This window comes from Acartia tonsa, chromosome 7 (genome assembly GCF_053477335.1).
Source record: "Acartia tonsa isolate MP-2025a chromosome 7, ASM5347733v1, whole genome shotgun sequence".
Lineage (NCBI taxonomy): Eukaryota > Metazoa > Arthropoda > Copepoda > Calanoida > Acartiidae > Acartia > Acartia tonsa.
Window position 1 is genome coordinate 16,814,493 of NC_137266.1, and position 17,474 is coordinate 16,831,966.

Here is a 17,474-nt window from a genome sequence, read left to right on the forward strand (position 1 = left end):
GACGATAACTTGTGTTATTGTATATAGTTTTATTAGTAAGTGTACTTTCGTAATTTACAGCATTTGATTATGTTTTGGCGTTTTATTTTATTTGAACCTTTGAACTCAACAAAACATTTGATGATATTGTTTTGTTCATAGAAAACCATGGTGAAACTTATTTTTTAAAATTAATATAATGTTATGAAACATAACCATAGTATGTATATTGTATATTCACAAAAAAAAACATTCAGAATCACTTGGTTTCGTTCGTTCATACTCCTCTTAACACTTTTAAAAGTTATAGGTATTACTATGAAAATATTTTTAGTGGTTTGTCGTAGAATTTTTTTTTTCATTTACAATGAAATATTGTATTATAAACGCGACTAAAATTGTGCACATTTTTACAATACTTTTAAACCGGCTAGTACTCGACATTTATAATTTGGAATAACAATAAAAGCGTAGCAACTTTATAATAACGTTTTAAAATGTAGGCAAGTCCCTCATAAGTAACCTAAATTCAACACTTTATTTAATTTTGTGCTTTATTTTTTCAAAATTTCTAATGATAGGTACCTATTTCATTATAATTATAATATTAAGATATCTTTTTACTCTATGATTGTTAACGTTCGTTTGTCCGATTGTCTGATTATTGGAGCTCAGCTTTGATTAACGTTGTCATCCTTGTTTCTATAAGAAGTGTATCAAGGTAAAGAAAGATAAACTCAAATGCATCGCTAAGAAAGAAAAATTATTGGGCCGAATTCTTTAATTGTCTTTTAACTATAAGTATACCTACGTAAATCAAAGTAAGTATATTTTTAAAAAATTATCTTGAGGGATAAGACAATGGACAATAGATTTATGTAGATAAACATGGTGATAAACAAAATTACCCCTTCTGCAAAACAAAATTATAGTCTGATAAGCTTGGACACTGTTAGTTTTTAACGAACCAATCAAAATTCAATGAAAGTAACCAAAGCTTTATTAGCTAACGAATAAAACAGCATGGTTAAAAATCTTTAGGTCCCCATTGTGTATGTAACATTTTTCAGACATTTTTGCTGTGCTATTTAAAGACATAATTGTCCTAGGTTTTATTGAGAATATGTGCATAATTCTTTTTTCTCTCCTCTTTCCTTAATAGGTTTATCAGGGATCTAGGGATAAGACAACAAGGGTTTAATAATTCTACAACCCTTTCTTGTCCCATTTATCAGATTTTTATAAGCGAAGCTTTTCTATAATTAGGGTGGGTCCGTCCGTCCGTCCGGGACAGATAGCTTTTTTTTTGTTAATTTAGGCATGTTAGAATTGTCCTATTGATTCCAAACTTTGCATGGTGACTCCTGTAGTAGTTAGGTACGATTTAGGAAGCGTAGCAAGTCTATCCGTACGTCCATTTTTTACTTTTTTAACAACTAATTTTTATGTGATCTAATTATCCGATTGTTCTGATTTTTGGTATACTGATTCCTGGGACAACAAAGTACTATATTATAAGCAAAGCAACTCTATAATCAAGTCCCAAAATGTAAGTATGTCCATATTTGTCATTTATTCATTTATATTCTGATTATTCAGTTCTGACACTAGTATACAAGTGTTAATGTCCGTTTGTCCAACCGTTTCAGTGCTTCGCTTTTATAGATGTTGTCATCCTTGTTGTTTACATAAGAATATGGAGGGTAGGTGGTAGAATTAATAGTCCATTGTCCCATCCCTGTAGTTTTATATTGTATACTTGTGTTGCACTAAAATCAGCACACTGTTCTAGATAGTGTTGCAAACGTTCGGTTTCCTTGTTACTGAATTGTTGCATGAGTAATAAAGTAGGAGGTGTCTTTAAGTGTCTTTAAATGTTTCATTAAGGCCTATTGATAATACTGTATACTTACATACAAGATTTAAGTGGCGTGCACGGGGTTTTACCAGAGTGTATTTCTTGAGGGGGAAAGGTAAAAAAATGGGTAACTTTAATTTTGAAAGAGGTGGTGGTGGAAACCCACGCTTATGATTTAAAATAGGTATATACATTTCTCTGAATTTTTTCATGGGAAAGAGTTAAAAAGTCTATAAAGTCATGAAATCTATTAAAAGTGTTAGACCCAAAAGAAGCATTTTTGGCTATTCTTTCTCAACATGTACCCATAATTTATGCTTTTAAAAATGTAGGTAATAAAAGCATATTTAAATTTTTGAATACGTCAGGAAATAGATCCTTATCCACAATTGATGAGTGTTGGTGTTTTGCAGGTGATGGATGGTATATCAGAAAATTATATCCTGCTGGAGGAAATTAGAGAGATACCTGGAACTCTCAATGGTTTATACCTCTGGCTCTGCCAGAAACAGTTCAATAAGAAAAATTTTCCCCAGGTATAATTGACATTAAGTGCCGTTGACTCTAGTAGCAACGGGATCTAAAGGGATAAGACAAAGGCAGATAAATTGATTCCCCAATGATAATGCACAAAATTACCCCTTCTGTAGATAATTAGTGGTTGAAACGTTTGAACACTGAATTTAATGAACCAACCAATCAGAATTAAATAAAAAGTTCCCAAAGTTTTTAAGCCCCTTAGCAAAGCTACTCTGTAAATATCCTATGCCTTACAGTCATCACACTGAAAAATGCACCAGTTAGGTGAAAAAGACGGTCATCTTGGCCGGTTAATGAAAGGATTTAAGATTTTTATTATTTTTACTGTATTTACTAATAGTCAACTTAACTGACCAACAGACACATCCAGTATGCAGAAATGCTTCGCTATTTAAAAGATTTAAATTAGATTTAAGAAACTTTGTATATGGAGGAGTAAATGTTTTCAGGGGGAGAGGGAACAATGTGTATAAAATAAATAGGCACTTTCTCTCAAGGTGCCTGAAATAAATTTAGAAAGTCGAGGGGGGGGGGATTTTTTTTCTATGCTAACCCCTGCGAGGGGGACTAAACCTGCGGGGCCTCCCAAGTACTCAATATAACGTTACCTAACTTGACACAAAAAATATAAACAAGGGGGTAATCATTGTGTTCGACAGTGCATTTAAAGAGAAATAGCTAATAAAAATACTTACAAATTTATCTTTGATAATAAACAAACAAATGAAGTATTTCGTTCATTTGAATAGTGAGAAAGATTGGCTTATCTTCTTTTGTTCTACCCCTGTATCCCTGAAATGTTTTACACTGGAGATGTTGTTAAAGTTTATGACTGTCTCTAAAAGTTAAATTAAGTTTTGAATATGGTAAAAGAGGATATCATTATATGAAAGTACCAGGATGTTGGTCTGTGTGTGTACCGGAAGATCTCGCTAGCCGCTTGTCATAAGTCCCGGGAAGGTTTATAACTATTTTAGGGGAGGGAATTAGCACCCTTCCCCCAAAAAAACTACTTTAAAAACGACTTCCCCCCCCCCCAAAAAAAAAAAAAAAAAAAAAAATAAATTTTTAAAAAATAGTACATAATGAATACTTCAGACAATATAATGTATTTAATATCCTTTTCATTAAATCTCGATAGAATTTTGGTATTTTTTAATCAAAATAAATTGAATCCTCAATATGACTTAGATTTCTTATTTAAATTTATAACTTTAAATTTCTTTATCAAGAAATAAGGTATATTAAAACGAAAATGCCATGTTTTTGTATATGACTTTAGCACAATTTGTACGGTTTCTTTCAAAGTGCCAAGTAGAGTACAGAAAACCCACCTCTCTTTTTTTTGTTATATTAGATATTGGATAGCCGGCATTTAGTGGCCTCGAAGGGATCATACTCGATAGGCACTGTTGAGGGAAAGCACCAAAGTTTTAAGAACTTTTTATTGTTTCGCTACTAATGTACATAATATTTGTAGGTGCGACCACTGATTAATATTCTCCTTGCATCATCTAGTTTCAGTCAGACACAAATATATCAGGAATTTTTAATAACCACACATTTAAAATTATAAATAATTTGTTATTCCATATTATTCATCAATATTTTTGTATTAATTTAGTAAGTAGTACCTTATCAACTACCTATGCAAATTTTTGTAATAATTTTTCGAACGGCTTAGGCATGTTTATTTTATATTCTTGTAACGTTAGGATAAAATAAAAGAAACCAAATAAATATTAATCCATAGGCTATTGCTATCAGGGTACGATATTTTCAGATGCAATCCAGTTACAACATGAACGGTCAATGAAATGCCGTCTTTAATTTCTTTAATTTGCCTAGACAAAGTTTTAACGGTATTAGCTACTTGTAGTTGTATGATATATCTGCAGTTATTCGTTTCGTCCTGAATTTTAAGGCTTTCGATTTTCAATTGGTAAACGTTACATCTTTGACTGTGCTTATTAAATACCTACTCTCCAGATATTACAATCCAACAAGCAAATAGAATCAAACGAAGAATATCAGAAACTGTTGACACAGTTGAGACCTATGCTTAGTGCGGAATACAGAGCTAAATCTCTAAGGTATCTATCTTTTTTTATATAGATTTTCATAAATAGAGTTTGGAAGATTATCTTTAGTAGGTACCTATCTAGGTATTGATTTTAAGAGAATAAGATTGGTTAAAAATAAAAGATAAAAAAACCTAGGTAACTTATTTAAACAGTAAAAAAGTTTGCGCTGTTGGTTTTCTGGTTGGACACTAATAGTTTGGAATTAAAAGTCAATAAAAGCCCAAATTTTTTCACCCAACAAGTAATGGGTTTTAAAACTTTGGGTGCCATAGTAAATAACATGGAATGTCCCCTCCCTTCTTGATGATAGTCATAATTTTACATCTATTTATTTAAGACCTGGAGAAGGAGAGGATGAACCGATTGGCCTGTACCACTACAGCCTGGCTGAGTGGTTCACCCAGGCCAAGTTCTGTGGACCCTTGTATGAGTGTAAGCTTGAGGATGGGGTAGCTAGTATCAAACAGTGGAGGTTACAGGTTTGTATCTATAGTTTTTTTTATATTATACCTTACTCTTCAAGGAATAATTGAAAAGGTTTAATATCAAAGAGAGGCAAGGGTGTACATTCTGCAAATTTGACCCTGCTAAAGGGGGGGGGGGTTAAAAAGATAAAAATATGTGGTTGGGGGGGGGGGAGGGGAATGTATAAAATAAGAGAGCTAAAAGCCTTTTTTTCCATTTTTCTCCCCTCCTTGATGAAATAAAGGAAAAGAATATGTTGGAGGGGGGATAATATAAATAAGATAAAGAGCTCTGAAAAAAATTTACTTTTTTACACATTTTTCCTTTAAAAAACTACCTAAGAGGGGGAAAAATAAAAAAGTTTGCTTCGGGGGGAAAATGAATTTTGAGCAGAATATACACCCCTGAAGAGAGGATTCTAACATGATAAATTAAAATGATACAGACAAATAAATGACACATTTAAATCAAATTTATGAAATTAATCTACGATCTAATCTAGGTATTCTTAGGTATATGATTATTTTCTTGCTTTAGGCCCAGCAAAGTATCTATGATAAACCAGATCTAGTCAGTCAAATTAAAAATCATCAAAATGAAGAACAGGTTAGTAAAAAAGATAGAAAGCGGACAAATTTTGGTAGATATGAAAAAGACAAAACAAATTCAATAATCCTTATTATAAGCCAGCTATAAGTAGTTGTAATTATTAGGAAAAACTAAGTAAAACCAAAAAAAGTGGACGGATTATTGTGTCTGATTGACCATTTATAGTAGGCATACATGCAGTACCTTTTAGCTCCTCAGTTGCGCTAGGTGGCCCCTCTCCTCCTTTTTATAGGGTGGTCCAAGAAGGGCAACAGTTGGGTTTCACTTGAGTTGCCCTTCATAAGGAGGACAAAAGTTGGGCTTTACATGGGTTGCGAAAACCCAACTAATGCATAATATGAGAGTAGGTAATACATCTATTGATTTAAATACAAATAGAAGAGAACAAAAAGTATTTATTTCGTCTGATAGGCCATCTAGAGTAATACATCTATTAGTCTAGGTACAAATAGAAGAGAACTAAGAGGATTGTTGTGTCTGATAGGCCATCTAGAGTAATAAATCTATTGGTTTAAGTACCAATAGACGAGAACTAAAATGATTATTGTGACTGATTGGTCATCTAGAGTAATAAATCTATTGTCTAGGTACAAATAGAAGAGCACTCAGAGGATTATTGTGTCTGATTGTCCATCTAGAGTAATAAATCTATTGTCTAGGTACAAATAGAAGAGAAGAAAGAGGAGATGTGGATGTTATTAGGCACTGAGGAGAGGAATAAAAGAAAACAAAAGCTTAACAGTCAGAACCTAGAGGTATTACCTATTTAGTAACATAGCTTTTCTATTACTGGTTTTGTCAGTAAAATTGCTTTTAATGAATATGTAAGTAATCATATCCTATAATATAAAGTATTCAGGTTTTTTTTGTCTGAAGCTAAAGATCTTAGCTATTGCTTGTCCGAATTGGTTGTGCTTTTAAAGTAAACATATATCTCATGCAGGCATTAAGTTTAACAACTTCTCTTCTTGAGCAAAAATTCTGTAAGATTGTTTAATGCACCAATGATTGAACTTACTGAAAACCCAGTAGTAGAGATTGACAAAGTAGTGACTAGCGCTTTCTCACAAAGTAACCCCGCCCCCACCTACCTTATTTTGAAATTAACTGAAAATATGTAGGGGGTTAGTTTTTGGTTTGTTTGTTCATTATTTAGGCTAGGTTAAATTAGGTATTGGGTAGTACCTTGTCCTTAGGTTAAGGCCCCACAAAAGACAACAACCCCTCATTTATTTTCAATTTATCATTAAAATAAGGAGTAAGTTATGTGAGTTATCCGTGCTCAACTGGAACTTTGTGTGAAAGCACCCAGTAAACCCTAAAATCAAAGATCAAAGTCTTAAACAGAGCGTGTAATTGCTGCGCTACTTATGGACATAATTTTACTTATAATTTATTCTTGATAATTTTAGCCTGCTGAGAACCCAGAAATAGTGAATGATAAAGTAGTGACTCCTGAGATTAAAGACAAGAGTCTGACTGAGTGCGTTATGGAGGATGATGCTCTCAACATCAAGAGGTTGCTCATCCCATTGAAGGGCGAGCCAAATGAGGAGGTAGGGATTTATTTATGAAAGACTTGTCTGATTGTTTTGAAACTCGGCAATATATTGTTAAATACCTAGGTACCATTCTTAAAAAGTATTTTATTAGATTTTTACAAAGGTAATTTTCCTCTAAAGGATGAAAAAACCTCCCTTTTAATGTAAAGACCTTTAAGAAACCTATAAAAATCTTTATTGTAATGGATAACTAAGTCGATCATTCTATAATAAAGAATAATAATAATAATAAATCTATAAATATAGATGGATTACCCAGACAACTACTTGGACCCAGTGTTGGGGACCTTTTTCGTGTGCTAACAAATTGCTTTCTGCTCTGTTTTAGCTTGGTTGATATTCAAAGACCCAAATAAAAGTCGGCAAAAAAGTCCGCGGGGTGAGGACATTACAGTTATTTAACCCCTTTCCCCCTCTATTGCTTTACTCTAATTTTTCTATAACTATTCCCTGAAACTAAGATCATGTCTGAATTTTCAAAGAGATTTAATTTAAAATTTTAGGTTGTACAAGCGGCCTTGCTATCAGCAAGAGAGGGAAGTGCAGAAGTTTTAAGATCTTTGATAGAGTTAGCAGGTAAATGTTCATGTTTTTTTTTCATTTATTTGCCGATTATTTTTACCTAAATTTACAAAATCTTTGATTGAAAAAAAATTGTTGCTGTCTCTTAATGTTCCTAGTAAGCACATTAAAGCCAAGTAACTTATTTTTTATACTAAAATTATAATTTTTATAATAATGGGGGGGGGGGGGGGTCTTTTGTCTAACACCTAACTCGTCCCTAACTCTGCTGTACCCTAATTTGACCATAATGGGATACCCTGGTTCCAATATAACCTTTACTATTTTGAACTAAAGTAAAAAACAATCTTGCGAAAAACACCCCCATTGATTTAATTTATTTCTAATAAGGTTTGGGGTAGGAATTTTTCTGTGCTCGCTTTGGTTTAAAAGGATTAAAAACGCGGTAATTTTGTCACATTAGATTACCTATGTATTATATTTTAACAGGAGTGGATCCGAATTCAGTGGACGAGAACGGGTGGACCCTGTTGAGAACTGCATCCTGGGCTGGCAAGAAGAAATGTGTCAAGGTCCTGGTGGATCTACATGCCTCGGTTAATCAGGTTGGCTTTACAAAATTGGCAGGGATCTTAAAGGATAAGACAATGGAGGATAAGCTGATGGACCCCCTCAATTATAGGTGGATAAGTTTGGATACTGCTTGTTTATACCAACCAATCAAGATTAAAACAATGATTATAAATATGATATAATGATGCATAGGCGTCCAAGGGGGGGGGGTAATGGGCCATTTGGCACCCCCAAACGATTTTGGGGGTGCCGTAGGCACCCCCAAAATTTTGTGAACAATACCCCCCCCAAAAAAAAATTACCCCTACCTTGGGGGTGCCGTAGGCACCCCCAACGATTTTGGGGGGGGTATTTACCCCCCCCAAACCATTTTGGGGGGGGGTAATTACCCCCCCCAAAATAAATGTTCTTTAAAAAAAAATTTTGGGGGGGGGTAATTACCCCCCCCAAAATAAATGTTCTTTAAAAAAAAAATTTTGGGGGGGATATTTACCCCCCCCCCAAATTGAATGTTCTTTAAAAAAAAATTTTACTGTCCAACCAGTTAAAACAGTTCTTAACCATGATAACAAAAAATTTAATAGTTTGATCATGTTTTATTTGCTTGGGCCTTTATAAGGGCTAAAACCATCCCGGGGATCTATGATGTAATTGTAAAGCACTGAAGATTCCATAAAATAGATACCTAACTAAATTAAATATTTCATTAAATAATGAAAAAGAATTTCTATAGGCGATTTCTTTTAAGAGGATGTCAGGGTGTCTCAAAACTAGTTATAAAACTTACCAGGACCTATAAGACGCTTCACTTTAAAGTAAAATCATATTGGTTCATTGGTTGCTAATGCTAATGTCGTATGGGTGAGTTGCACCTGGACTGAACAGTCAACTTGTCAACTCAAGGCCAGACTCTTGGTCCTTCACCTCATACCCGTGGTACAGTACATTACAGACAACCAACTCTCTGTGATGCACGACCTTTGTCTGAGAAGTCCTAACTGTGCTTGGTAACGAGTTGCGCCTGTTTTGGGCCAAGGCATTCCCCCCACTCTAACTATTTACGTCGCGCATCTGACATAGTAGCAGTGGGAACCATTTTTAACGTCTTTAGTTATGACGCGGTGTCGGACCGAGATTCGAACCTAACACCTTCCTGACGACGAGCGGATGCGCTACGTGTTGAGCCACGGTCGCGGGTTTGGTTCATTGGTTAGTGAGTTAATTATTATATTTTTATGTTCTAAAGAATGAGATACTACTATATATTTGAATAGTAGTGGCGCCCTTAGCATCTAAGAACTCGTGTTTTCTAAAGGGTAAAAAGGGAGGAGAAAAATAGCCTAAAAGCACTCAAAGGATTGACCTATAATAGTGTGGAACCATCATGGGATCTATGTGAAGCTTTCCTAAAAAGGAGAACTCAGTATTAAAAGTAATGAAATCTGAAGCTATAGTCAAATAAACCTTACTTACTACTTTATGTTATAAGATAGTACTTATTATTAACTTAATAGATTAGGTAGGTGCTTTTTTTACATAATTAAATTACCCCCCCCAAAAATTTTACCCCCGGGGTAAATTAGTTTGGGGGGGGTATTTACCCCCCCCAACAGACTTTAGGGGGGGTAATTACCCCCCCCAATCAAATTTTACCCCCGGGGTAAAAATTTTGGGGGGGGTAAAAAAAAAATTTCGGCGCGCTTCGCGCGCCATTTTACCCCCCCCAAACACGAATTACCCCCCCCCTAAAATTTTTTACCCCCCCCCAAAAAAAAAAGCTTGGACGCCCCTGTAATGATGTGTGAATAAACTTTAAAATATTTTTTTTAAAAGTCTAATCTTTCAATGTCTAATTAAATCATAGGTTGACGGTGACCTACGAAGCGCCCTGCGGGCCGCCTGTTGGGCCGGTCATCTTGAGTGTGTGGAGCTGCTGTTGAATGCTGGAGCCGAAGTGAACCATATTGACTCTGAGGGCCGGACTGCTATGATCGCTGCCTGTTATATGGGCCATATGGAGTGTGTCAGGGGTGTTTCATTCATTCTTGCATCGATTTTTCTAGCAAATATTATACCTACCTAAGCTATAAGGTTTCAAAATTTGAACTTAATGTATTTAATTCTTTTTACTTTATTTTACAAAATTGCAGGGGTGTATACTTTCTAGGTAGGGAGGGGGGGGGGGGGGGTATTCAAATAAAGAATTGTCTCTTATTGGTGAAAGAAAAAAGAGTGGTGGTTGGGGGAAAGAAATTCTAATTGGTTGGAAAATATACATACATCCCTGTAAAATTGTTAATAATATCAAGGAAGTTATATTTTAAAGTAACAAATAGCAATTCAACAATAAAACAGAAATACCGTCCGAAACTGTTAAGTCTAGACTTTAGCAATGATTCTTGACTGTGTAGATACTGTATAGTTTTACTATAATTAGTATGAATTTATTTATTTAATGAATGAATTGAATATCCAGAGAGCTTATTATCTGGGGAGCTAATATTGAAACTATGGACCAGGAATGTTTTTAAAGCATTACATTATTTTTTTCTTTAATCTATCTATCTCAGAAAAAAACTACTTTCCATTAATTTTTAAATATGTGCGTTTGCTTTTAGGTGGTTGCTGAGCAAACAGATCTATAGCATAGATTCAATGACCTTTTTAGTATGCTAGCAATTTTTTTTGCTACTTGGCTGTGTAAATATTCCCGTTACCATTGGTTGATTTTCAAAGAGCCAATTGAGAGTCGACACAGGGTCATTTCGATAGGGAAATACAGTTATTTAACCCTTTTCCCTCTAGTGTTTTACTTTAATACTGGGGACCTTTTCTAATTTGGAATAAAAATTCAAACAGTTCATAGGAACATTAAAGTAATTTTCTATGTAGTTTTCTTTAGTCAAGTGTTGTTTTCTATTTTAATATAATGCTTCACAATGATTTAACAGGACGGAAGAACTGCACTGTCTGTGGCAGTGACCTGTGACAGCGAGAGTGCTACCAAACTAGTCACCTTGCTCATTGATAACGGAGCTAATCCTAATATTGCTGACAAGGATGGCATGTCCCCTCTTCTCATTGCTGCCTTTGAAGGTAAGCAAATGCAGATTATGTTGTAAAAATGATCATGATCAATTTAGATACTTTTATTTAAGACTTGGTAAAGGTCATTCCATTTCTAGTCTTTTGATAACAAACATTTAGCAAACGTATGAAGAAAAATAATATTAAAGTTGTATTAAAAGAAAATTAATTTTGTAACATAACGCATAGGTTTAAGGTACCCCAATAAAAATTCGGCTTCAAATTAAGTTTTATTGCACATAATTGTAAATTGCCTAAGGATGGGCGGACGGACGAACATACTTTTATTATTGAGATGCTTCACTTTTGATTTTGAGATTGTTGTTCAATAATTATTATATGATTATTTAGGAAAGACACAAGTGTGTGAGATACTTCTGGAGAACGGTGCCGACATGGATCACGCGGATAAGGAGGGCAAGACCGCCCTGTTCGCGGCCGCCAGCATGGGACACCTAGAGATACTCAACCTGCTCATGTTCTGGGGCTGCTATGTGGACGGGATTGATTGTGAGGGCAGGACTGTCTTGAGTGTGGCTGCCGCTGAAGGTATAATTTTAGCAATTTCTCTTGAACTCAAAATTGCTTGTCTTATAGACAGCTATCAACGGATAGTAAAATTAAAATTATAAAACTTGTTCCAGTTTATCATGGAACCGGTCCTAATTCTGCAGATATTAATTGGTTTTAAAGCCATACTGGAAAAACATCACAATTGGAACATTATTTCAGGGTCTGCCCCAATTGTGAAAGTACTGCTAGATCGTGGACTTGACGAACAACACAGGGACAATGCTGGATGGGGCCCTCTACACTACGCTGCTTTTGAAGGTATTTATCTATCTCGTCATTAGAAGCAAAGCTACTTTATAATTCCAGTGTCAGTTTGTATATAAGAAACGGATTGAGTGAAACGTGAATTTTACATACATTTGTCATTTCTTGTTAGGGTTCCCTGTACAAATTAGCATCCATTTCTTGTTCCATTGGTCTGTCGGTCATTCTTCAACAGACATTTCCTTATTTTCTCCTCCCGTATGGTCACTGAAAGTCTTCTCTATAACCATTTTTTTTTTATCAATGATTTGTTTTTCTTCGCTACGTATGGAAAAATTGGGGAAGGTACCTATAAGTATAGGGTTCTCTACATTATGCTGCTTTTTAATGCAATATTGGAATCGCCTCTTTAGGTGATGATTGTAACTACCCGGTCCCCAACCCACTTTATATTTTGAAAATAGCTTAAAACAAGGATTGATTGATTGATTAGCCATAGTCTCTTAGGGTTTGGACCTAAGTAGTCATGGAGTAGGCTGAGACACTTTTGTATAGCCACTAGGGCTATCAAGCTCCACGTTCAAGCACATTATGACTTGACCCGCTATCTCATGAGAGCTACTCATTATTACCTCACCCTCGCCGAGTATGGCAGGTTTCCCAAATTAAGTCACCGTAATGAATGACGCTCTCTTAAAACAAGGATCACTGGTATATTATTCACCGAGAATCCCACCCCGTCCGTTCAGTGGTTTCCGAGATCTTAATCTTCAGACAGACAATTATCTAATTTATATTATAATTTTATCACTGAAAATTTCTTATATTGCAGGACATACCGAGATAGTAGACCAACTGACCATGGCCGGAGCAGAGCTAGATATGTTAGACTCAGATGGCAAGACTGCCCTACATCTTGCCTGCGGAGAGGGACACTATGACGTTGTAGTTCAACTACTGAGGTTATTTATTTTTCTTTTATTATTTGTGTCGTAAATACTAAATAGGATTTCAGTGATCGATACCTAGGAACTTTAAGGGAAAACACCTATTAGTCTCAGTTATTAATATATGTAATCCGTTGAAACCTTTTTTTTAAGTTTTACATTATCTGTACTTAATATTTTTTAGGGCCAGAGCAAAGGTGAACATAGTGAATCTGCAGGGTAGAAGCCCGCTCAGGATAGCCCTGCTGGAAGGGTTTCTGGATATTGCAGGACTGCTGCTGGATAATGGAGCTGATATTGACTACATGGATAATGACTCAAGGTAACACATTAGGTGCTTTTACACACTGAAATGTATACTGATACCCCCCACCCCCCTTCATGTCTTGTAAAATCAATTTAAGATAAGGAGGGGAGTTAGTAAAAGTTTTCAAATGTTGTATTTTATAAAGTAGTAAGGTTTTTGTGTTTCTGTTAAGATCTCGCTAAACTGAACTGATTGAGTTCTCTATTTAAGCGAAGCTTCGTATAGGTCCCAGGAGGGTCTTAGGATATTTCATTTTTCATTTCAAGTCTCTGAAATTCGAATGGATTTAGTCTTCTTAATGTTTTTATTTACAAGTGGCGCGGTTGTTAGTTTTTACATTTTTTTAGTTGTTACTTTTATTTTAGATCAACACTGTATATCATGGCTCTTGAATCTGACGTGAAATCTGTCGAGTTCCTGCTAAACCATGGAGCTAACACTGAACTAAAGGTATCATTTAATTTTTTTAATTGTTGAAATTTTGCCGCTTTCAATCGAAAGTGCCTATTGAGCCCTGGAACCCTCTCTTAATTTTTGAAATAAATTGAAAATGAGTTACTTTTTCTCTATGCCGTACCCCAACGAGGGCGGGAAGGGGCTAAGTCTGCGGTGCCCTTATGTAACCAGCGGTGCTACCAAGTACACAATCAAACCTAATCTGATCTTTAATAAAATAATGAACAAGAAAACGAAAATCTAATTCCCTATTCATTTCAATTTTTTTTTTAAATAAGGGGGTAAATTTCTTTACTCCTCTACCTCTTACTTTTTTTAATTTCGTAACAATTGCAGTAATAGGTATCATATTAAATTATTTTATTTTTTTTAAACTGACTGATTTAGATATTTAGACATCAAAAGTAAATATACCTACCTAATTTCTTTATTAGAAAAACAAATAACTTTAAAATGATATTTAGGATTCAGATGGACGAACAGCTTTGCATGTGGCCGCCTGGCAAGGTTATTCAGATATTGTACAGGTAAAAGAATTTTCTGAACAGACGCATTCTGTTAAAACTATTATTTGTATCAAACATTTAGAAGAAAAGTTACACACGCCTATTATGAAATTAACAGCTGTTGAGGGAAATAGAGGTATTTGTAAAATAATCACAGTGAGATACAAGGATAATACAAAGGACTAAGAAAGGGTTCTGGGTTAATTTTAGTGCTAGTGTTTTCAACATCTGTTAGCTGATGAGACCGAGCATCTAGGAGCTCTTTAAAGTTCAGGCTGGCCACAAACATACTATTTCCACTATTTCCACTATTTCCACTATTTTTGCATACTATGCAAACTATTCCAAAAAAATATGCTATTTCCACTATTGTCCAAAATTGCATACTATTTCCACTATTTCTTTGGATTTCAGATAAATCTTCAATTTTTAGGTAACTAAAACAAACTGATTTTTTTGATCATGAAAAGAAAGCTAAGTAGTAAGTTTCATCGCATTTTCACAGTATCTTTTCTCCTATTTCACAGTGGCCCTAGCGTATCTTTTGTTTGTAAATCTTGACCTTAATCCGAAATGGGATTACATGTATTTTAAGAGGAATTTTTAAAAAAAATAATTCATTTCATCAATTCTACTGTTGTTTTACCAAGAAATGCAAATTTTTGATAAAAAAATCGTATTTTTTTACTCAACGCAGGGAGGGAGAAATTCAGACACATTGCTCAAAAATTTGAAAATTTGAAGTGCAAGTAATACTTGAGTTGCATGAAATCTAAAATATGTTTTTGAAAGGTCTTAAAAATGTCTAAAACATTTGGTTTAAATTTTGAAAATATTGCCCTCCCCCAAGCCGCCAGGGGGGAAAAACCGAAACGGTGAGAAAAAGTATGCCTCATACGGGGTGAAATGGGGTGAACTTCCCACGGATTAAATCGGATGAAATTTTGCACACTCATTATTAAGCATGTCTTGTTGCCGCGTTTTGCTGCGTATAAAGGTAGCACTATTTTTGGGCTTACAGTAACCACTCAAAAATACCTTATATTTAAGGACTTCAATTGCCCCCAAAAAAATTAAATATTAATTTATTTTTTTTTATAAAAAACAATAAATAAGGCCATAAATAAATTATTTATGCCAAAAAAATTATTAATTTATCTTAAATAAGACCAAAGATATGATGTTTTTAACACCTACTAAAAGGATTAATTTTGTCGGGATTTGGGCGATATATCGCTTTGACTAAAGTTGTTTACAAAAGATACACTACACTACGCTGCAGGGCCACAGTGATTTCTAGTCCCTGCGGGGGGGGGGGGGGGCTCTAACCCTGCGGGGCAATCATTAACACTTACCTAACCTAAAATAACCTATCAAATGCTACTGTGAAAATATGGCAAATTCGCTACTTTGTTTTCAATTTTTTTTAGAAATGTTTCCAGAAGAAAGTAGTCTTTCAGTTCAGATTGTTGTACCTTTATTGAAAGTTATTGGTATTTCTACATTCAATGTAAAGATTTCAGAATAGAATGTTGGTGTTTGTTTTATGTTTTTCAATCTAATAAGAAGACAAGAAAGTAATGGTTTCCAGATAGCTAACCAACATTTAAAGGCCCTATAGTGTTTTAAATGCTTGCTATTTCATACTATTTTGTTTAAAATGCATACTATTTCATACTATTTTTAAAAAATTTACATACTATTGCATACTATTTTTAAAAAATTTACATACTATTGCATACTATTTACTTTTTTTTTGCATACTATTTTATACTATTTTGAAAAAAAGTCTGTGGCCACCCTGAAAGTTATAATCCTGCCATGGACCTAAGAGAGGCTACACTGTCAAGGGCAACCATGTCGGTTCAGGGGTAAGCAAGATCCTTTGGTACAGACACAGACCCTGTTACTTTTATATTTACATATAAGGATGATAAAAAATAAGACGGACTATTTATACTAATTTTAAAATTTCAAGGTTCTGTTACTAAATGGTGCAGATGTAAACAGTTTGGACGGAGGTAGAAGAAGTGCTCTGCTATCTGCCTGCTGGCAGGGCCATAGACAGGTAACCAATAAACTCTTGAGTTTGTAGAGAAATTTTCTGAAATTACCACTGTTACCCATAGTTGTATAAGCTTGGCTCTAAAACTTTGTATACCTTATTAAATTTTGATTGGTTTGTTGGGTTCCAAAACCTTTAAATTTATAATTTTTATCTACAAAAGGTGTGTTTTGTGGAAAAAATTAATAACTTCCTTATTTTCTAACCAAATCGAACAATTCTTTTTTTAATTGGAAGGTTTTTATAGTACCTTATACAGAATTAACAAAATTACCCCCTCCCCCCTCCCAAGATGATTGGGGGGGGGGGGGGGGGGGCCAAGATATTCCCCTAAAAGTGAATAATATTCATAATTCTTATCTTAACATTCTCATTTTTTCCATCAAATTCAATTTTTTTTTAATTGAAAGGTATTTAGAGTACTCTGTATTAGATACAAAATTCACCCTAAACCCTAACTGGGGCTACTGGGGAGGGGTTAAAATTCACCCCCCAAAAGTGAAAATAAGATATTTTTCTTCTAATTCGCTTATTTTTAAATCTATTTCAACAATATGTACTTTAATATATATACAAGAAAAATTCGTATAACCTAAAAGTCCCCCCCCCCTCACCCCTAGGGGCGATGAGTGGGGCAAAATACTCCCCCCCCCCCTCAAAAAAATTGTAAAATTTTGACACTTTGACAAATTTTTACTTAGTTTAAAATCAAATATTTTAACTAGCCAATTAAAAGATTTTGTATTTTATTCCCCTCCGGCCCCCCCTTTTCATTCTGTTAATGGGGGGCCGGGAGGGGGGGGGAAAGGTCTGCCTAGAACCTGTCATCCCCTGCCTTAAAAAAAATGAACCACTTTATTTATATTTTCATGAAAATTTAGGCTAGGCTAGTCTGGGCTGCCCTCCCTCTCCCACAAATTATCCACCTCTCCCCCCCTCATAATTATTTGTTTCCGGCCTGGCTGGCCCAAAAGAAACATTTACAAAAAAAAATTTAGATCTTACTAAATTTAAAGTTGATCAATTTGATTCGGATTTTAAAGGGGGTTTGAAATTGACCAATAGGATGACAAGAGCTGAAACTTGCCCTTGGGGTATAACCAAAGGGTGTAGGAAAAAGGGAATGGCAGGCTAGCT

At 34.7% G+C, this 17,474-nt stretch overlaps 1 protein-coding gene across 4 annotated transcripts in view; it reads left to right on the forward strand.

The window, feature by feature from the left end:
* The window catches only part of LOC145324964 (uncharacterized), a 38,465-nt gene that overhangs the window by 11,625 nt on the left and 9,366 nt on the right, over window positions 1–17,474 (forward strand). For all 4 annotated transcript variants that reach the window (XM_080167731.1, XM_080167733.1, XM_080167732.1 and 1 more), the window contains exons 9-27: window positions 2,251–2,373; window positions 3,858–3,917; window positions 4,364–4,470; window positions 4,799–4,940; window positions 5,464–5,532; window positions 6,195–6,290; window positions 6,948–7,091; window positions 7,601–7,673; window positions 8,109–8,224; window positions 10,057–10,222; window positions 10,671–10,708; window positions 11,141–11,288; window positions 11,631–11,828; window positions 12,012–12,110; window positions 12,889–13,018; window positions 13,188–13,325; window positions 13,676–13,760; window positions 14,231–14,293; window positions 16,251–16,340. In XM_080167731.1, the coding sequence (XP_080023857.1) occupies window positions 2,251–2,373; window positions 3,858–3,917; window positions 4,364–4,470; window positions 4,799–4,940; window positions 5,464–5,532; window positions 6,195–6,290; window positions 6,948–7,091; window positions 7,601–7,673; window positions 8,109–8,224; window positions 10,057–10,222; window positions 10,671–10,708; window positions 11,141–11,288; window positions 11,631–11,828; window positions 12,012–12,110; window positions 12,889–13,018; window positions 13,188–13,325; window positions 13,676–13,760; window positions 14,231–14,293; window positions 16,251–16,340 (2,085 nt within the window). The remainder of the gene's footprint in view (window positions 1–2,250; window positions 2,374–3,857; window positions 3,918–4,363; window positions 4,471–4,798; window positions 4,941–5,463; window positions 5,533–6,194; window positions 6,291–6,947; window positions 7,092–7,600; window positions 7,674–8,108; window positions 8,225–10,056; window positions 10,223–10,670; window positions 10,709–11,140; window positions 11,289–11,630; window positions 11,829–12,011; window positions 12,111–12,888; window positions 13,019–13,187; window positions 13,326–13,675; window positions 13,761–14,230; window positions 14,294–16,250; window positions 16,341–17,474) is intronic.